This window comes from Panthera pardus, unplaced genomic scaffold (assembly GCF_024362965.1).
Source record: "Panthera pardus isolate Hobbes unplaced genomic scaffold, ASM2436296v1 HiC_scaffold_20, whole genome shotgun sequence".
Classification (NCBI taxonomy): Eukaryota; Metazoa; Chordata; class Mammalia; order Carnivora; family Felidae; genus Panthera; species Panthera pardus.
In genome coordinates, this window is record NW_026526766.1 from 40,148,633 (window position 1) to 40,170,978 (window position 22,346).

Here is a 22,346-nt window from a genome sequence, read left to right on the forward strand (position 1 = left end):
TCCATATGGAGAAGCAGATGGCTTCCCACCCATTAAAAATTCAGGAAGTAGAATGCCCTCTCCAGATCATTCTGTTTACAACTTATCAATTCTCCCAGGTTATGTTCTTTTGGGGGGAAATTATGTCATAAAATTAGACAAAATGGTTCTGAAGTGCATGTAAGTTACCTAAAACCCTCACAAAACTTGCAACTGCTTGAGGCTAATGTGAAGGTTTTTCTTTCACCACGTTTTCCCTTTTGAAAACGACCCTTTGCCTTCCTACAGTGCAAGGCTACAGAATGTTAAACAAAAGGAATCATATTATGCATGCCATCAATCTGACAAAGGTAGCCATTTCACATTTACCACTTCGGAATTCGGCGGTTTTGCAAGTTACTGCAACTAAGTCATTCCAAAGACACACTGCTAATTTACACGCTCAGCTGTGACAACAAACACAGGGGACTGGAGGGGCAGTCAACCAAACCAGTGAGGCCTGGGAGTCCTCATATTGAGATCCTCCTGCTTCCAGTACAAACCTCAGAAATCACCATTAACACACGCTGGTGTGGCTTGGGGATTTGTTTGTGTGGTTTGTTTTTTTTTTAAGTTTTATTTATTTAAGTAATCTTTATACCCCATATGGGGCTCGAACTCATGACCCCAAAATTAAGAATCGCACATGCCTCCAACTGAGCCAGGCAGGTGCACCAACACACGCTGGTGTTTTAGTTAGTAAACTGCTTGTTTATGGGAGGTTAATGATGCTACTCAACCAACTGGAAGGGGATCACTTTACCTCTAGGTGCTAAAAACAGCTGACACTCACCTCTCGCTTCTAAGCTCTGATAGTTCATTCACCAAGAAAAATCACAGGTATCAATATCACATTACCTTTCCTATTAAAATTAAGGACTATTTTTCAACCCCTACCCACCCTCCCCCCACACACAAACATATCCATGCTTCTAAGCATGGATGCTCACTGAAATATACATACAAGAAGCAATATCTTCCCAGGCCTAGAACCGAACCCTTAGGGACCATACTGGATGCTAGTTTTTAGTATCATTTTTATGCATTCTATTGAGTTCTGTATTAGCATTTTTGAAAGTTTGTCTTATAAAATTCTAGTGCTCAGTGAGTGATGGTTTTGCTGAGGAACAGCAAATCTTGCTGGAAAATTGAAGTACCAGTAAAGCCACACTTAGCTTTTATTTAGATCATGAATTAAGGATACGGAAAATGGGCTCAAAAACACCACATTCCTCCAAAAACCTTAGCAAAACCACTATTTCCTCACCACAGAACACTGTCAGATGATTATTTTCCCTTAAAATAGGAATGCTTTATCATGATTCTCAACCTCATGGGCAAGTTCACAGATGAACATTTCAACACACAATTTCCATTTTATATTCCAAGAAAAATATCCAATAATGCTGCCAAAGCACATTTTCATCACAAAAGATCTGCTTAACTTAATAAAGCAGAGGGCAGGCTGAGGAAAAAGAAAGCTTGAAGCCGAAACTACAAAAATATTCACACTGAACTTTTTAGAAACCAGCTGAAATGCACCAAAGGAAAAATTTAAGAATAGATTTAGAAAGTGAAAAGCCATCGAGTAGCATTTTCCCTTTTATGTAACCCTGATCATGTTTGCTATATAATTCCACAAAGCAAGTAGTCAAAGCAGAACTACTCTACCAACTTCTGGCTACATGATGAGTTCAGTTAGATTTCCAATGGAACACTAACGGAATTAATAGCAGACACTGACTCCACGCGTGTTAACAAGTGTTTTTCTCTTATTAAACCTTATCCTTCCCTTTGCATCCATAACCAGCCTTTCGTAACTGCATTGTCAGACGAGAACACCAACTGTACCCTCTGTCATCTTTTACTTCAGAGACACTTGCCAAGAGGAAGAGAAGCAGAAACACATTCGATTCCCAACACCTCAGTTTTACAACTTCATTTTTTTTTTTTTCAATTTTGGATCTTTTTCCCCTTGCTCTGAAAGATAAGAGCTTAATTACTGAAAGGTCACTACTGGGGAGGAAGAGGGAGCAGAGATGGAACTCTGGTCATTTTCCTGCATAAAACAACGGACCTGGAAGAAATTATCATAAATTTCATGTCTAAAATCTGGCAAAGATAATCTTCAGGAAGGAAAACTTTTTTTTTTTTTTTTTAACCCAGAGGGAACACATACAAAAACAGAATTGTACAAAGTACGGTGCATCTGTCTGAGCTTCCCCTAGCCCTGCTTAAATATCTCTAAGCCCATCATCTCAACGGATCATAAAAAGAGTAAGGAACGAATGGAGAGAACAGTCTGGTTTTCTAAACCTCTATTGTACTGCACATGCATAGTCTGATACATAATATTAACTCCTTTAAATCTGTCCCCCAACTAGTAAGGGACCAAATAAGCTTTGAGGTAAAGGCTGAAGAGACTGCTCAAATAGAGAAAAACTCAGTAGTCCCTCAGGACTTCTTACTATATAAAGGTCCCAGGCTCTCATGGTACTACAAAGGATAGACATTCAAGTATCAGAACTCATTGTACTGAACCAAAACCCTTTTGTTTATGGGAAAACACAAGAAACGAGCTGGTCTACTTTTCTGGGGGCGGTATGGGGGGATAGTCTACCAATGTCTCCATTTAATAAAAAGAGGTTTTCCTTCGCCTCCTGGTTTTTACATATGCACTTATTAAAAACATACCCATTTTCCCAATTGGTTTGTAGGTATGTGGGCTTTAATCCTAGATAACTCCCCTACTGGCAGGAACAATGTTTTCTTAGCCTATCATAATTCTATAACGAATATGGAAAATCTAAGAGTATTCAAATGAGCAAGTTAATTTAAAGTAGACAAATTAGTTGAACAAAAATGAATACTAAAATTTGTTTAAAAGCCCAAATGGATGTTACAAAGGTGCATTTTGTGAAATCTCATTTTTTAAGGTGAACTTTCATGTGGTTTCATTTCATCTAAATTTCAAAATGATGTAACTTTATGTTGACATAACACTCAAATCAAAATGAAGTATTTTTCAGGACTCCTGGGTGGCATCCAACTTCAGCTCAGGTCACGATCTCACAGTTCGTGGGTTTGAGCCCCACATCGGGCTCTGTGCTGACAGCTTGGAGCCTGAAGCCTGCTTTAGATTCTGTGTCTCCCTCTCTCTCTGCCCTCCACTGCTCATGCTCGTGCTCTCTCTCTCAAATATAAAATAAACATTTAAAAAACATTTTAATAAAAAAAGAAATATTTTTCCTTTTTGAATTCTTTCACGTTGAAGAGTAAAGATCATCTCACACTCATTAGTATGGCTACTGCCAAAAAAAAAAAAAAAAAAGAAAAGAAAAAAGAAAAAAAACAAGGAAACAGCCACCAAAAAAAACCCCATAAATTACAAGTATTGGGAAGATATAAAGAAATTGGAACCTTGCAGACTGCTGGGGGGGAATACAAAATGGTGCAGCCACTAGAGAAAACAATGTGGCAATTCCTCAAAAAATTTAAAATAGAAATGCCATATGATCCAGCAATTCTACTTCTAGGCATATATCTACAAAAACTGAAAGCAATCTCAAAAAAATATTTGCAGACCCATGCTCATAGAAGTATTATTTGTAACATCCAAAAAGTGGAAGCAATCCAAACGTACAAAATGTGATGTGTACGGTCAATGGAGTATTACGCAGCCTTGAAAAGGGGAAATTCTCACACATGCTACAACATGGATGTATGCTGAGGCCTATTATGCTAAGTGAAATAGGCCAGTCCCAAAAGGACAAATAATGTAGGATTCCATCATACAAGCAACCTAGAGTAGTCAAATTCATCATAACAAAAAGTAGAAGTGTGGTTGCCACAGGCTATGGGGAGAGGGAAACGGAGTTATTTTTAATGGGTATTGAGAAGTTCTGGAGGCTGGTTGCACAACTATGTGAATATACTTAACGTTACTGAACTGTACAGTTAAAAATGGGTCACATGGAGGGGCGCCTGGGTGGCTCAGTTGGTTAAGTGTCCAACTTCGGCTCAGGTCATGATCTCACAGTCCTCGAGTTCGAGCCCTGTATCGGGCTCTGTGCTGACAGCTCAGAGCCTGGAGCCTGCTTCAGATTCTGTGTCTGCCTCTCTCTCTGCCTCTCCCCTGCTTGCACTCTCTCTCTCTCTCTCTCTCTAAAAAATAAATAAATATTAAAAAATTTAGTAACAAAATTAAAAGGATGTAAACATGTAATTGTGAAAACAATAGTAAACAAGTTTAATACAACTCTATATATAGAAACTAAGTAGAAAATATATTCGTGACGGAACATCTAGAACACACAGAGGAAGTCTAAAACGTCCACATAGTGAGTCTGTAAGTCTGTACTTCTACATATGCTCCTTTGGTTCTCTGTTAAATAGTACAAACTTTGGATTTCTCTTTTTGATCCCAGTTTCTTGAGTCTTTTCATCCACTTGTTTCCATGGGGCCCAGAAATCACAAAGAATCATCAGTCCATGAAGATAAATACCTCAGTATTTCAGCCACTCTATCTAACCTCCAGCTCATAAGGGGCTTTTGTGTTAAAACTTTTCGGTAAGGGGGAGGAAAAAAGAAGAGAAAAGGAACCATGGTTCTTTATAAAAACTCTTCCTTTAATATGGGAAATGGTATTACTCACCCTCCATCAGCAAATGACCTTTGTGTGGACAGTGGAGTAGATCATTCCATTTATCTCATCTCCCGTGATTACCAGTTTATATTTGCAGAATAGCTCTTTGTGGTAAGTGGATGGGGTATTGTCTGTGACCTCAGAACATCACTGCTTTTTATTCTATGGGCTTCTTCAACTATCCTGCCTGAAACCTTGACCTTGTTACCAAATCAGGCCACTGATTCAGCTTTCACTCTTATGTTTCTTCTCCTTATGATGTCAATCTAAAGTTAGAATTAATTAAAAAAAAATTTTTTTTTAATGTTTATTTTTGAGAGAGAGAGAGAGAGAGAGAGAGAGGCAGAGTGCGAACAGGGGAGGGGCAGAGAGAGAGGGAGACACAGAATCCGAAGCAGGCTCCAGGCTGAGCTGTCAGCACAGAGCCCGATGAGGGGCTCAAACTCATGAACCGCGAAATCATGACCTGAGCTGAAGTCAGAGGCTTAACCAACTGAGCCAGCCAGGCACTCCTAGAATTAATTTAAATATGGAAAAATCAGCCAAAATGCCCAACAATACCAAAGAGCTGATTAAATTATGCTATGTTAGCTCCATGCAGGGCTATGAAGCTTTTGAAATTATTCTAAGAGCCATTTAACAACAACTTAAAAGTCTAAGAGAAAACAATCTTCTGTGTCTGCAAAAACATAACAGTCATCACAGAGCAAAAGGAAGCATGGAAAGTCACAAACTAAAACCAGAAGTATACTTGTACCTTGCGCTGCTCTAAAGCTCGACTGATTGTTCATCTTTTTCAGGTACGGACGTATTCAGATACAATTCACATACGGTCCAATTCACCCGTTTGAAGCACACAGTTCCCTGGTTTTGAGTATATTATAGAGTTGTGCAACCCATACCACAATCTTTGAACATTCCACTTCTGGGTATTTATCCAAAGAAAGTGAAAACACTAACTTGAAAAGGTATTTGCACCCTCATATTTATTGCAGCATTATTTACAATAGCCAAAATATAGAAGCCATCGATGGAAGAATGGATAAAGAAAATGTTGTAGACACATACAGTGGAATATTATTTAGCCATAAAAAATAAAATCTCAGGGCACCAGGTGGCTCAGTCGGTTAAGCTTCCAACTCTTGATTTCGGCTCAGATCATGATCTCACAGTTCATGAGATTGAGCCCCATGTCAGGCTCCATGCTGGGAATGGAGCCTGCTTGGGATTCATTCTCTCTCTCTCTCTCTCTCTCTCTCTCTCTCTCTCTGCCTTCATCCCTCCCTCTCTCTCCCTTCATCCCTCCCTCTCTCTCTCTCCCTTTGTCCCTCCCTCACTTGTGCGCATGCTCATGGCATGCGCACTCTCTCTCTCATCTCAATATTCTCTCAATAAATAAATACAATCTTGCCGTTTTGCAACAACACGGATTGACCTTGAGGGCATTTTGCTAAATAGTGTGATAAGTCAGTCAGAGAAATACAAATACCATACATCTCACTTATATGTGGACTCTAAAACAAACAAGGGCCCCTGGGTGGCTCAGTCAGTTAAGTGTCTGACTTCGGCTCAGGTCACGATGTCATGGTTCACGAGTTCAAGCTCTGCATCAGGCTCTGTGCTGACAGGCTAGGAGCCTGGAGCCTGCTTTGGATTCTGTCTCCCTCTCTTTCTGCCTCTCCCCTACTCGAGCTCTGCCTCTCTCTCTCTCTCTCAAAAATAAATAAACATTAAAAAAATTTTTTTCTTGGGGCACCTGAGTGGCTCAGTCGGTTGAGCGTCCGACTTCAGCTCAGGTTAAGATCTCGCAGTGTGTGAGTTTGGGCCCCGCATCGGGCTCTGTGCTGACAGCTCGGAGCCTGGAGCCTGCTTCGGATTCTGTGTCTCCCTCTCTCTCTGCCTCTCCCCAACTCATGCTCTGTCTCTATCTCAAAAATAAATAAAACATTAAAAAATTTTTTTTAACTTTTTTTTCTTAAATAAATAAAACAAACAACAAACAAAATAAAAACAAGCTCATAAATTGGCGGTTGCCAGGGGTGGGGCATGGGAGGTGGGAGAAATGGGTTAAGAGGGTCAAAGGTATTAACTTCCCATTATAAAATACATAAATCATGGGACTATAATGTACATGGTAACTATAGTTAATAATACTTGCATATTTGAAAGTTGCTAAGAGAACAGACCTTAAAAGTTCTCAACACAGGGGTGCCTGGGTGGCTCAGTAGGTTGAGCGCCCGACTTCGGCTCAGGTCATGATCTCACAGCTCGTGAGTTCGAGCCCTGCGTCGGGCTCTGTGCTGACAGCTCGGAGCCTGGAGCCTGCTTCTGCTTCTGTGTCTCCCTCCCTCTCTGCCCCTAAGCCACTCGCATTCTGTCTCTGTCTCTCTCAAAAATAAATAAACATTAAAAAAAAGTTCTCAACACACACAAAAAAATTTTTTTGTAGCTGTGTATGGTAACAAATGTTAACTAGACTTATAGTGTTGCATTACAGTCCACAATACTGAATCATTATGGGATACATCTGACATTCACACAACGTAATATGCCAATTATACCTCAATTTTTAAAAGTTTATGGTATATTAAGTGCAAAAAAAAGTAAATTAGTACACATCCAGGCACACTACGGTTCCAACTATAAAACTAAGGCTAGGATGGGACAAACTAAAATCCTAAATTAATTGTGTTATAGTAGCAAAAGTATGGGTGACTTTTTTCACCTACGTCTATCAATCAAAATTATGTGCTTAATTTTTTAACCATGAAGAAAATCTCATTTAACATTTCAACCTCATTCTGTTGCTCCAAATACAAAAATGATCCAAATGAGGTCCTCATCCCTGGAGCTATGTTCAATATTTAATTCCCCATGTGGAGAATATATTCAGTATGGGGCTAACCACTCCATCAGTGCCCATCTTTTTCCAGTTATGAAATGGGAGTTAACTGTTATAATTTTCTCTGACTTTTCTTGAACTTCTATGCCCTTTGCCATGTTTATCACCATGGAAGTTTTCATGTTACTTCTGTGGTCAGAACACTCCGAAGGAGAGGCACCTGGGTGGCTCAGTCCATTAAGCAGCCGACTTCAACTGAGGTCATGATCTCACGGTTCTTGAGTTCAAGCTCCTATCAGGCCCTGCGCTGACAGTGCAGAGCCTGCTTGGGATTCTCTCTCTCTCCCTCTCCTTCTCTGCCCTTCCCCCACTCGTGCTTCCACTCTCTCTCTCAAAATAAATAAATAAACTTAAAAAAAAAAAAAAAAAAAAAGAACATTCCAAAGGATAAGACCGTTATCTTGGGATAATACCTGAACGATTAGGAGGTTCGGGAGCAACACTTACAAAGGCTGCCATTTAATAGAATCATTCATCAAAAGATAAAGCCTCTATTTAAGATAACAAATCAGGCAATGTCAGAACAAGAAAACTTTGGATATCATCTGGGTATCTTGGAATATCATCATCCCATTTTAAAAGAAGCCAGAGGCCTAGAATGATGAGGTATGCCTTCCAGAGTCTCACAGCCGCAGAGCTGGGACTGTAAACCCAGATGGCCTGATTCCCCTTCTACTATGCCAGCTGCTTCCAGGAAATGGAGCTTTCAGCAAACTGGAGAGGGGCCTCCGGTACAACCAACAGCTATCACTAGAAAAATTGAATTGTGATAAAAGTTCAACTTGAAAACAATCTCTGTGTCTGCAAAAACATAACAGTCATCACAGAGCAAAAGGAGGCATGGAACGTCACAAACTAAAACCAGAAGTACACTTGTGCCTTGTGCTGCTCTAAAGCTCAAAATAATTGTTCATCTTTTTCAGGTACGGACGTATTCAGATACAATTCACATACGGTCCAATTCACCTGTTTGAAGCACACAGTTCACTGGTTTTGAGTGTATTATAGAGTTGTGCAAGCAATACCACAATCTTCGAACATTTTCAACACTCCAAAAAGAAATGCCATACCCTTCAACTATCTCTCTCTCTCTCTCACACACACACACACACACACACACACACACACACACCAGTTCTCCCATCCCTAGGCAACCACTAGTCCATCTTTCCTTTAGCCCCCGTACCCCCAAGGCTCGTCCACATTGCAATGTGTGTCATTCTTCCCCTCTTCTGACTGCAATCACCCAGACCCTTGCAGCCCAAGTGCTATGTCCTTGTGATGCATACAAATTAACATGGGCAGATGTGCACAGGGAAAGGACAGGAAAGTGGTTAGAAAGAAAGAAAGAAAGAAAGAAAGAAAGAAAGAAAGAAAGAAAGAAGAGAAAAGAAAAGAAAAGAAAAGAAAAGAAAAGAAAAGAAAAGAAAAGAAAAGAAAAGAAAAGAAAAGAAAAGAAAAGAAAAGAAAAGATTTCCGGCTTTGCTTTTCATACTTACTTTCATTTTGTAAAGCAGCCTCAGCCTTTTCAACAGTTACCAACAGATTTTCAGAAAGATCTTTTCTCTTGCTCACTATTGGAAAACCATTCCAGACATACATCATTTCCTAATGAGGAAGAATGAAAAACCATTCGCAATTATGTGAGGTTATTCAATGTCCTTTACAACAAAGAAACTACTTCCTTGGTTGCTAGAGATCTCAAGACAACATTCTGAGATCATTCTCCTTAGCTTTCCTCATATGGAGTATAGTGCATATAATTTCCCCTTTTCTTGTTTTATGATATGCCTTTTTCCCTTTTATACCGTGAAGTAATTCAATATATATAGTATATTAGGTTTTTACTGAAGAAATGTACTCATTCATTTAAGCATCTCCTGGTATTCAGTTCTTTTGGCAGATAATAGGTTACAAATACAGAAATAAATAGAATACTTTTAACTGATACTATAAACAATTGTTATTTGCTATAAATTTTTGTTGTTATATTTAAGTAAAGGGAAACATTTTAAAATATCTGCCAATTGTTTACATAAAATGTTTCCAAGGACTTCACTGGGAATGAACACAGAAAATATTTTAATGGCTCTTTTATATCATTAAAAACATGTGACAGTCCAGCAATGCAATCCAATATGCAGAAAATGCATTCATTTAAAGGCCATATGGCTGAATGACAGCACCGAAAATGTAAACTAATGATTTCTTATTGCAAATTACGTTTCATAGGCTAACAGATGAGAATGTTTTTGGACCAAAAGCAAATATGCTTTTGCTTGAAAATATTTTTCTAACTTTCCTGGTAGTACAGTTCATATTTTTAAGGGTCTGAAATAAGCAAGATAATTAGTATCTTTTTAGAGATAAATGAATTTTAAAATATGATAAAGATATTGTTTGAACAGCTTCTCACAGGGAAGTAGTGGAAATGAGGAAAACACATTTGAGTGACAACAAAGTTATCTCTACTCTATGGCACTGAAAACTAAGATCATAACACTCTATTTTTTTTTTTTCTAACAGTTTCTTGTTGCTAACAATGTTAAGACCTCAACTTAATACTTAACGGAATAGTTATGTGATGATTTTTTTAATTTTGTTTTTATCAATAGGCTCTTTTATCAGAAAGGGGCACCTGGGTGGCTCAGTCCATTAAGCATCCGACTTTTGGTTTCGGCTCAGGCCATGATCTCATGGTTTGTGAGTTTGAGTACCATGTCAGGCTCTGAGCTGAGGGCGCAGAGCCTGCTTGAGATTCTCTCTCTCTCTCTCTCTCTCTCTCTCTCTGTGTGTGTGTGTGTGTGTGTGTCTGTCCCCTGCTCACACACTCTCTCAAAATAAATAAACTTAAAAGAAGAAGAAGAAGAAGAAGAAGAAGAAGAAGAAGAAGAAGAAGAGGAGGAGGAGGAGGAGGAGGAGGAGGAGGAGGAGGAGGAGGAGGAGGAGGAGGAGGAGGAAGAAGGCAAGCTCATATTTGAGATTTTATGAAAAATGGCAATTCGGTGAGATTCCTAGTTACCACAAATTCAAACCAATTCTACCCCCTTAAACCTGCAGAAAGAAGTGCAGTGAGTTACCCTTCCTTAAAACCCTTAATGATCAAAGCAGGCTATAGTTATGTACACACCAGCATCTAGGCTGTAGGGCACAGAAAGGACTATTATGCTTTAGAAAGTTCTTGCAAAAGTTCTATGACACAAAGAAAAAAATTCCCAATGCAAATCACTTGATAGAAATCAATCAGGAACAGATCTAAAAGCTGTATATGGTCAATCAGCAGCAGGCTCCCGTGTTAGCTGGAAAGGGGGATGTTTGGTCATTTTTGTGATTTGCATGGTGTTCCTGTTTTTATCTATGCTCAGATAGGATTGTAAAGTGGTATTTTTGTCTCACTCCATCACAGGCACAGAATAACCTGGTCTGACAGTGGTGATCTCAGAGATATCTTAAGCGGAGAATACGTGGACCTGGGAACTAGGTACAGGCTAGCTCCTCTCTGACACCTGCTGGGGGCTGCAGTGCTCTTTTTCACAGACTATAGAAAGAGCTCCTATGAGTCGATGACAAAAAAACTAATGAAAACTTACATTAGTATATGAACAAGTCACAAAAGAAGAAATAAAAATGAATCAGCACATGAAAAGATGCTCAACCACACCAACAGGCAAATGCAAATTAAAAGAGCAAAACACTGTTGGTAGAAATTTAAACCAGTACAGCCTTTCTGGAGGGCAATGTGGCAATGTTAAATAGTAAATGCATACACCCTTCAACCAGGAATTCCATTTCTAGAAATATTTCCAGAGAATTATATGACCATGCACACACACACACACACACACACAAAGTAAGTCAGGAAACCCCAAAGGAGGACTACAGATGTCAGCTTGCACGTAACGGCTTTTCTATGGTATGTGACACCTACGTAAAACCAAAGCCCCAAAGAGCCAGAATAATTTGAAATATTCAGGACTTTTTAAAGAAATCTCCATTAAGAAAATTTAAGTTGAAATTATGCTTTCATGAAGCCTAGCCTCAACAGCGTAACAATTAACAATGTGAGCTCCAACTTGTACCCCAATGTTTATAGCAGCACTCTCAACAATAGCCAAATTATGGAAAGTGCTTAAATGTCCATCAACTGATGAATGGATAAAGAAATTGTGGTTTATATACACAGTGGAGTACTACGTGGCAATGAGAAAGAATGAAATATGGCCCTTTGTAGCAACGTGGACGGAACTGGAGAGTGTGATGCTAAGTGAAATAAGCCTACAGAGAAAGACAGATACCATATGTTTTCACTCTTATGTGGATCCTGAGAAACTTAACAGAAGTCCATGGGGGAGGGGAAGGGGAAAAAAAAAAGAGGTTAGAGTGGGAGAGAGCCAAAGCATAAGAGACTCCTAAAAACTGAGAACAAACTGAGGGTTGATGGGGGGTGGGAGGGAGGGGAGGGTGGGTGATGGGTATTGAGGAGGGCACCTTTTGGGATGAGCACTGGGTGTTGTATGGAAACCAATTTGACAATAAACTTCATATATTGAAAAAAAAAATACAAAAGGGAGTATATGTCATACAAAAGATGGTACAAAACAAGATCTGTTTAACTTCAGTTGTCTGATGAATTAAAATAAAGCAAAGACCCAGCAAAAAAAAAAAAAAAAGAATGTGAGCTCCAAAACTTCACTGCTGAATACAACAGCCTCCAACCAGTTAGGGCACTTGAGCACAGAAGTGTGGCTATTCCAACCTGACATGTGCCTTAAGAGTAAAATACACACTAGATTTCAAATAATTAGAACAGAAAAGAATACGAAATATCTCATTAAGTTTTTATTGGTTACGTGCTCAAACAGCAACATTTTATATATACTGGGTTAAACAAAATATATTCTTAAAATTATTTTAATTTTTAAATTTTTACCTTTTAATTTTTAATGTGGCTGCTAGAAAAGGCAGAAGCATATACGTGGCTTGCATTAGAATTCAACTCAACTTCAATTAAGCTGACTCACGTCTCTGCCTCAATTTTCTTATCTATAAAATGGGGCTATAAAGAGAAAGTACCCTTATGGTTACTATAAGAATTAAAGGATACATTTTTTAAAATAGGCTTTCAAAAAATATTAAATGATATATATTTTTTTAATTATTTTAATGTTTATTTTTGAGCGACAGAGAAAGAGTGCAGGCAGGGGAGGGGCAGAAAGAGAGGGAGACACAGAATCCGAAGCAGGTTCCAAACTCTGAGCTGTCAGCACAGAGCCCGACGCAGGGCTCAAACTCATGACCTGAGCCGAAGTCGGATGCTTTACAAACTGAGCCACCCAGATGCCCCTAAAGTGATATATTTTTAAAATACTATAATGCCTAGAACATACCAACTGGTCAAAAAACATTAGCTATAATTTTTATGATTATTCCATTTTTAATAATTTATAAATCTTCGCCTTAGAAACACCCTTACAGTGGCTTTTAATTGAGTTAAACTTCACAGCAAAAGTTAGGTATGCTCCCTGCTGCTACGACAGACAATTTATTTCTAAAACACAAACAGGAAATAAAATAAAGGCAGATACCAGGGCGGGCAAGACGAGCTTCACAGGTGCAGGCAATGAAGAGGAGTAACGTCGAGACTTCCTCACAGCAAACTTCTCAGTGGGGATGGATTTCCCCGCAATTCTCTGCTTCAGGCTCTCCACCTGTCTGCAAAGAGCCCAACCCCAACCCCAGCAACAGGTCATTAGAACACATACGTTACTGACACCCGCAGTTTCCACGCTGTGCTCCCCAGAACGGCAGCATCGGCAGTATCTGGAAATTTGTTCCAGATGCAAATTTTCAGACTCCACCACAGACCTAAGATCGATGACCCCAGAGCTGCACCCAGCAATCCAGAGGCCGGTGAGTCCTCCGGGTGATTTGGATGTGTGCTCAAACACGAGAACCACTGGGGGCCCCTTGGTGGCGCGGTCAGTTGAGCGTCCATCTCTTGGTTCGGGCTTAGGTCATGAGCTCATGGTCGTGAGACTGAGCTACCCCCCCCCCCCCGCCCCCCACCTTGGACTCCATGCTGACAGGGCAGAGCCAGCTTGGGATTCTCTCTCTCCCTCTCTCCCTGCCCCTCCCCCACTCACTCATATGCATATGAGCTCTTGCGTGCTCTCGCTCCCTCTCAAAATAAATAAATGAAGTTAAAAAAAAATGTGAGAACCACTGATTGACACACACTTCCCTCTAGTTAACTTAGCTCATGTCTTAATCTATCAAACACAATCAAAGAAATCTAGATATAAAATTGGCAATCTTCATAAGTAAGCAGGAAAGAGTCCCAAGTATTTACTTACACTGTGGATGCCCAGGGAAAGGAAAAGTGTGCACGGTACATTTCCTATTCCTATCTATTCTTACCTATTCCTACCTATTTGCTATGGCACAGATCTGTAAGATAATATGCCTCAAACACGGCCATCGACTAATGTACCCTGAGCAAAAGTTTACCAAACACTGGTTATTTTGAAAATAATCAGCTAAGGTCGTGCGCCACGTTTACAAACTTCCTCTTAAAAGTCTAAGGAATCCCAATTGCGAAATTCTCAAGCCCATAAAAATGAGCATAGGATGGAGAGACCCCATGTTCCCAGAGCACTTTCTTACACACAAATTTATAAGTGCATCCAACAGGCTGCTGCTCAGCGAAATATCCAATTACATCACTGAAAGAAAAGATGAAACAAGAGACAAAACACTACAATAAGAGGACAAGATTGTGTTCGGTTATTTCTGGGCACAATTTGGGGATAGGAATTTTAAGGCAGAATGCTCATGATTGGATTGATGTTCGGTCACATCAGTGGAAGAAGCGGTGGAAATGTGAGGCGGGGGCCAAGGGCGGAGGACAGGAGCGTGTACGGCACAGGAGACCGCAAGGTTTGAACACTGCACAGGCTGTATGAAGAAAACGCTCATTTGGGCAACTCTCCTCTCACTGTCCTGACAAATTAGATGCTGTCATACAGCAGACCTCGAGCTTTCTCCTGAAAATGAGACTGATTACATGTAGCACAGAAATTACTTTGATATGAAGAAAATTCACTCTGAGGTGGAAGAAATAAGAGAGACTTAAAAGACTTCATTGTATCTTAATATTCCATTCCATTCCTTTTGTTGTTTGTGGGAAACAAGGACACGCATTGTACCAGTAAGAGATGGCGGTTTTCATACCACGCCTTCCACTGAGGTTGATTCTACAATTAGCATACATGGTCCTATGTTCAAAGAGAGCTTTCAAAAAGAAGATAAAAAAGCGGTCCTAGTCGTATCTTCAAATCTGCTCTGACAAGTCTGACAGTTCGGCTAAGATGCTATTTCTCATAACGTGGGCACAGAACGCAGTACTCCATGTAAAAGGTTTTGTCGTTAATTATGTCTGAAGATGTAGCAGGGCTTCTCTGTTCCTTAACTTTCTCATCTCCAGGGCTCATCTCCTCCCCTCTACCAGAGCCAGCGGGCCCCGCAGCTGTATCTTACACCACTTCGTCACCTGCAACTTTTCTACTCAAAGCACAAACCCAAGCACACCACTCTGAATACCCTTCTCTTCACTCTAACTTGGCTGCTCTAGTAAGACTTTCAGTCTACTTGCCCTTCAACTTTCTCCCTGTCCGCAGTCTCCCTCTCTCTCCCGGTTCCTCCATATGCCTGCTTAGATCGCCCTGTCCTTTACGGCCGCACTCAATGGCCTCAGACCTAAACTCCCTTGGCCTCTGCCTAGTCGCTACACTCACCTGGCAAAAACCCAGCTCTGGATGATGTTCAGTGTGCCTCTTCCCTGCACCTGCAGTGAGAGCTGACGGGTATCTACGTCAATTCATCAGCACCGCCTTCAGATGGGCCCTTGTGCTACCTGCCATTCCTGCTACAGTGTTTCTCTCACCACCTCACTGTCCCGCTCTCTGCAACAATTGATTCCGAACACTCTCCATCCCCCTCGCACCTCCAGCCCACTCCTCCCTCTTTCAATAGATGACCCTGACTCCTCCTTTGTAAAGAAAGACACAAGTTAGGAGTTGGAGAACCCTTCCTTGCATATTACACAAGCTTGCCTGCCTTGTGTAGGCTTGCCTGCCTCTGCACCTATCCTGGGCTTCCTCCCTTCTGATCCAGTAGAGGACCTGGTCCTCCTCCTAAATAAAACCAACCATGCCATCAGTGCTTTGGATTCGAACTCCTCCTGCCTTTTCAGCAAACTTACAAATATCAACTATCCCATTTCTTGCTTGTATGTGTAACTTCTCTTCTTCACTTGGATCTTTCCCAGTGGTTTCTAAGAATGCTCACAACTCTCCCATTAAAACATTCTCTGTCATGATATCTCCCTCCAACTACCAACGCTCTCTCTCCCCTCCCCTTCATAGTCAGAATTATCCAGGGATGCATTTATACTCAACTCTACATTTCCCTATGTCCCATTCACTCTTCAGCCACCTCCAGTCTGACTTCCACCTCTACTCGAGTACGTTACCAGCCCCTGCTAGGGTTACCGAGGATCCTGTCCCTCTGTCTTGTGTTTAAATGGAATATTGTGTGTTGTGAGATGTATTTTGAGTCACGCTTGACCTTTCTTTTCTTTTGACCTATATACAGCTGACCCTTGAACAATATGGGGGGTGGTTAAAGGCACCGACCCCCACAGAGTCAAAAATCCACATATAATTGGGGCTCCTGGGTGGCTCAGTTGGTTAAGCGTCCAACTTCGACTCAGTTTATGATCTCATGGTTTGTGGGATCGAGCCCCATGTCGGGCTCTGGGCTGACAGCTCAGAGCCTGGAGCCTGCTTCGGATTCTGTGTCACCCCCTCTCTCTGCCCCTCCCCTGCTTGCGCACACATGCTCTCTCTCTCTCAAGAATAAACAATAAAAAAATTTTTTTAAATCCCTAACTTTTTGACTCCCCCAAAGTTTAACTACTAATAGCCTTCTGTTGACCAGAAGCCTTATTGATAACAAACAATTGGTTAACTCATATTTTCTATGTTGTATGTATTAATACCATATTCTAACAATAAAGTAGGCTAAAGAAAATCTAAGCAAATCATAAGAGAAAATACAGTATCAGTATTATACTGTATTTATTAAAAAAAAAAAAAGAAAGAAAAAAAGAAAAAACCTGCGTGTAGGTGGACCCACACAGTTCAAATTCATGTTGTTCGAGGGTCAAGTGTACATAAAATGTAGCATAATGTCCTATCAAATATCACCTTTTGGCTCTTCATTTTTTTTAATATGAAATTTATTGTCACATTGGTTTCCATACAACACCCAGCGGTTAGCTCTTTAATGTGCAGTGCTCCTTCCTGTAGCAGGGTCATCTCTGGTTTCTGTTCCCCTCGTCTGAAACTGTATCACTGCAAGTCCCTGCTGCCCCAGCAGCTCCTCCTCCACCTTCAGACACCACCTCACTCGTCGCGCCTCTACCCTCTTATATACACTTCTCCTCCCATTGGGGGATGGGCCGGGGATAGCGGGTCCTGGTGGCGATGCAAGTTATTATCAGCTTCTGGCTTGCTAACTGTGGTCTCAGTCACCCCGAGCGGAAAGAACATCAGGTTTGCTCAGGAAGACAGAACATGGTGAGTTGAAAATGCTTTCACATGTCCAAGTGAAGGGGGCAAATGGAAACTGGATATACAGGTCTGGAGCTCAGTCAGGAAATCTGAACTAGGGATGTAAACTTGGCCTGGCTGAGATTTCCTAAGGTTGAGTGAGGCTCTAAGACATCAACATGTAACAGCTGGATAAAACAGGATGAGTCTACAGAGCTACTAAGATGGGATGGCAAGAAGAGTAGGAAGAAAAAAATTACTCAGGTATTGTAAGTTTGTAGTTATTTGCGTGACTATTTCATCGATGTCTGGTTCCACTAGCAGATCATAACCCAAGGACAGGAGCCACGCCTGTTTATTCAGCACCTCACACGGTATCCTTCATACAGAAGGTGCTCAAAAGTAAGATTACAGATGATTTATGGATACTTAGCTAAACAAAGTTAAACAGATTAGCTCACAAAAGACCTTCTATGAATATGGTTTTAAGGGTCCCTGCATCGAATGAGTAGAAATTAAAGAAAACATGAAGGTAACGCATGGGAGGGCACTTAGGGGAAAAGAAAGAGGCGTTCGGGATCCCCGTTACAGCAACGGTGCCCTGCTTACCTGAATAAGATTACTATATCCTCTTTAGTTGCTACGACATCCTCCTCTGGAAGCATACTCAAAATTGCAGCTTTCAAGAATACGTATGTTGCCTTCAGGAAAAGAAGAAAAGCAGCTGGTTATAGGGCATCTCCAGGCACGTGACATTTCTATCTTGCAAGTCGGGAACGACCTGCAAACTGTCTAGATGTAATACTTAAAAAGCCATCAAAGAAATAAAAGGAAATGAAGTCTTATACTGCTGTTCCTATTGACAGTAACACCTTTCAGTTAATTTTGACCATTTTCCTATTATACAACTGTCATGTTCATGGGCGAGAAAGATCACAGAATGAACAAGAAATATGCACCTCGTTTCTCCCAACTTCCCACAAATAGATCAGAATTAATTTTAATTATGAAAAGCTTTGGGGTGCCTGAGCGGCTCAGTCAGTTAAACATCCGACTTCAGCTCAGGTCACGATCTCCCAGTTTGTGAGTTCGAACCCCGCATTGGGCTCTGTGCTGACAGCTCAGAGCCTGGAGCCTGCTTTGGATTCTGTGTCTCCCTCTCTCTCTGCCCCTCCCCTGCTTGCGCTCTGTCTCTTTCTCTCTCTCTCTCAGAAATAAATGAACATTTAAAAAAAGAAGAAAAGAAGAGCTTTGTCATAAGGGCATCATAAAATTTACAGAAAAATTATCAAAGGTTATTGATATGTAATAACTTTTCAATGTAAGTGCACTTCATCCTCAGAGGTAAAGCTTCTTCGTTGAAAAGCACTGTTTGGATGGCTTTTAGAGCATGTAGTGCCGAGGGATAGTGCTCATAAACAGTAGGTACTTAATGCCTATTTCCTCCAACAAACCTCTAAGTTGAGAAAATAATGTTAATGTCATACTACTGAACAAACAGTCCTAAATAAAAATTATCCTGGACACTTATTAGCAAACAGGTAACATCAATGAAAGCATAGCACTTTACCTTGGACCATTTACTTTCTTTGCAAAGCAGATCAGAATAGTAATATGCCTCCATCCAGTTTTGTTGAAACACATAAATCCACATCAGCTCCCAGTAACAGAGATGGTGAAACTGTTTCCATTCTTCTTGAACTGAAATGCATTTTCGAAGTATCTCTTGTGCCTATAAGTCAATTGCATAAAGCTGATCATCCAGATATTACACAAGGAGGTAATAACCTAATGGAAAAATACATAAATCACTTTGTACAAAAAGAACAAAAGCATAACTCATTAAGCCACTCAATGTGATGATATATGTTCCTTTCCCTACATGCCATGATACAATTAAGTTCTGCCTCTTTCTTGATTTAGCTTCCTGAGGCGGCTGTGGAACTTTATAATGTGGGAGTAGTGACATTCCTTCCCAAGTAAGCTATAAAATGCAGAAGTCCTTTACAAAAAAGCTGAAAATAAAAGTCAGAACTTCCAGAAGTTAAAATATACCTTAAACAAAGTTAAAGGCAGACTGGGAGAAGATATCACTATATCCACAACTGGCCAAGAATTAACCCTTAGCATACAACAATTTTATAAAATCCTGAAGAAAAAGACCACTCAATGGGAAAACAAAGATATGAATGGGTAAATCAGAGAAAAAGATATACAAGTGACAAGCATACATATGAAAAAAATTGTAAACTGAAAAATACAAATTTAAAAATTAAACTATCATATTTTGGCCATGACATGGGCAAAAGCAAAACAGATAATGTCCAGAGTTGCCAAAGTGCACAAGAAACAAGTTTTTTCATATCTTTATAGGAGTTTAAATGGAATAACCTTAAGTTAGAAGGGCAATTTGGCTAAATTTATTAAAATGCAAACATCTTTGACTTTGGAATCCTGATTATCAGAATCTATCTTATATAAATACACCTGTGCACGGAAACATACACATGATGATGGTTACAAGAGCATTATTTATAGTAGCCAAATGTCTATTAGTAGTGGACTGCTTTACTAAGTATCATATTTCCATCTCATGGAATAAAATCCAGCCATCAAAAAGAATGAAGAAGATTGAGATATACTGACCTGGAAAGAAATCCAAGACGCATTGTAAGTAGAAAAAAAAACAAATCAAAGAAAAATGCGTATGTTTGACCTCACTGGCGTGGAAGAAAATTATTTGCGAGTATATTTATATGAAAAGCTCCACACTCTTCTTCTTCAAGAGAGTCAGTAACTACTTTCCTTTGATGAGGAGTATGTACCATACAGTGAAGGAGAAGTTGTATGTTATGCAGGGGCTAGCTTCCAAAGTCAATATGTAATACAGAAACTGATGACATTGTTTGAAAACCTCTTAAATGTGCCCACCTGTACTTCGCATAGTCTACCCTGAACTGCCTCATGTACTTAAAGTGTAAGTATAGACTATATTGAGTAATTTATATACAGTAGATGCATATACCAAATTAAAATCGGGCATAAAAAATAACATATTTTTTCTCTATTTCTGCCTAGTGCATACAGCTGAATCTACTTATATAGAATGAGTCTAATGCAACTCCACCTTACAGACAACTCCCCAAGTTATTCTCCCAAAATAAATTACCTCTTCCACATTTCCCTTCAGCAGCTCTATCCGGGCATGATAAAACAACATGAGGGAGCCCTGCGGAGAAAGGAAGAAGACAGACCAATCAGTGGTCAGCCCTGCTTGACTGGTCATGGTTGAAACATGCACTTGAAATTCTAAGCATACATTTGGAAACTGCTGGAGGAAGGGTGCAAGGAGACTCTCTGCTTCCAGAACATTCACTTCTCCTGTACCTAGAAATTCAACAGGAAAAGCCTCAGTCTTCACGAAACAGGGTAGATACTTATAAGTAATTCTCCAAATTTCATTAAGATCTAGCAAACACCTATTCGTGGAAAAGATAAAAACTGCTAATTTGGCAATTTTGCATTTGGGAAATAAAATAAGACAAGTCCCATCTCTGACTTCACTTTAAGAAAGCTCTGGCACAGGCTAATTCTTAAGAATGGAAGGAGCTGTCTTTGAGTCCTATTTGGGCTTTCTGGTTTTAATAGCAATATTAACTTATCTTAGGCAAACATTTAATCTTCTATGCAAAAAAATCTAATACGAATATGTTAAAATAGATCACCTTAAGCAAACTTTATAGAACTTTTTAAGGAAAACAGATAAAAAAATTCAGTGAAAGAAACCCTCCATCCACCTCCTCTGCCAAATGTTATATGACAAATGTCACTATTTTCCAGTTTTACTGAAAAAGAGAAAAAAAGTAAGCCGATATAAACTACTAGCTTTTAGTGATATTTTTTCTAATTTTTTTAACTGAAGTATAATCAACTATTATGCTGGTTGGACCAAGGGTACAACCTCAATGTTTTACTTACTCAGACGAGAGGTAATCAGCTTTCAATGACATAAAATGTGGCACAGTCCTTACCAAGTATCAGGGAGATATAAGTGTGGAAAGCTAGAATAGTTAAGCAGCACAGTGGGGACCGCATGCTTCTTCCTGACGCGCCTTCCTGCAACTGCAGGAGCCCCAACTCCTGTGGGAAGTAAAAGCGTTTCAGAAGGACAGTGCATGACTGAAAAATCATATTCAGACACTACCGAGTGTTCACCTATCTCCCCACTCCGTGAAAGCAGGCTTTATTTTTTAAGAGCTTAGAAAGGGGTAATGCCTAACTAGAAGTAAACTTCACATTTTAAACTGGCGTTAAGATAATCTCACAAATTCTTTCTACTATGTGATTCTAGGGAGAGGATAAAGGCAGTGCTCATTTCATAGAAATGTTGTATTTCTCCTATAAAAATATTGATTTATTAAAACATATTGAGGATCTAAGTGCAAGGCATTATGGTTGGCATGAACAAATACAGTTTTGTCGTCAAAGATCTTTCCATCAAAATGCTACGTGAACACACAATTGTATTAACATATTGTGAGTGCCATAAAAAAGGTGGGTAAGTAAATGATTCTGGGTTAGGAATACTTGAGCCTCACTGGGAGAGAATAAGGGAAAGTTTGAGAACAGCTGACATTTCTCTCAAACCTAACGGATGGAGAGGATCTCAAGAGAACATTATTTGGAAGGATGGTGGCTAGGGAGGACATCCAAAATAGAGACCAGCAGAAGCACAGAAACAAAAAAGTACAAGGCCTGTTTGGGGGAAAAAAACCAGTAGTTTCTTATACTGGTTCCCATATAGTTCTCAAAACCTGCCCTCTTTACTAACAGGGACAGCTTTTGCAATAAGACAACCCTGGTAATATCATATTGAGTATTACATTTAATAAATGTCATACACTACGAAGCAAGCACATGGAAATATAATGAACGAGGGAGGGGCGCCTGGGTGGCTCAGTCAGCTGAGCATCCAACTCTTGGTTTCAGCTCAGGTCATGGGTTCGTGAGCTCAAGCCCCACATCAGGCTTCACGCTGGCAGTGCGGAGCCTGCCTGGGATTCTCTCTTTCTCCGTCCCTCCCCTCTTTCTTTGTCTTTCAAAATAATTAAGTAAACTTAAAAAGAAAAAGAAGAAGAAGAAGAAGAAGAAGAAGAAGAAGAAGAAGAA

The 22,346-nt window shown here is 40.0% G+C and overlaps 1 protein-coding gene across 1 annotated transcript in view; it reads right to left on the reverse strand.

The window, feature by feature from the left end:
* The window catches only part of TTC39B (tetratricopeptide repeat domain 39B), a 129,978-nt gene that overhangs the window by 13,424 nt on the left and 94,208 nt on the right, over positions 1-22,346 (reverse strand). The window contains 7 exon segments of the mRNA XM_019415453.2: positions 9,066-9,174; positions 13,152-13,278; positions 17,787-17,878; positions 18,748-18,909; positions 20,347-20,406; positions 20,497-20,564; positions 21,209-21,317. Coding sequence (XP_019270998.2) covers positions 9,066-9,174; positions 13,152-13,278; positions 17,787-17,878; positions 18,748-18,909; positions 20,347-20,406; positions 20,497-20,564; positions 21,209-21,317 — 727 coding nt within the window.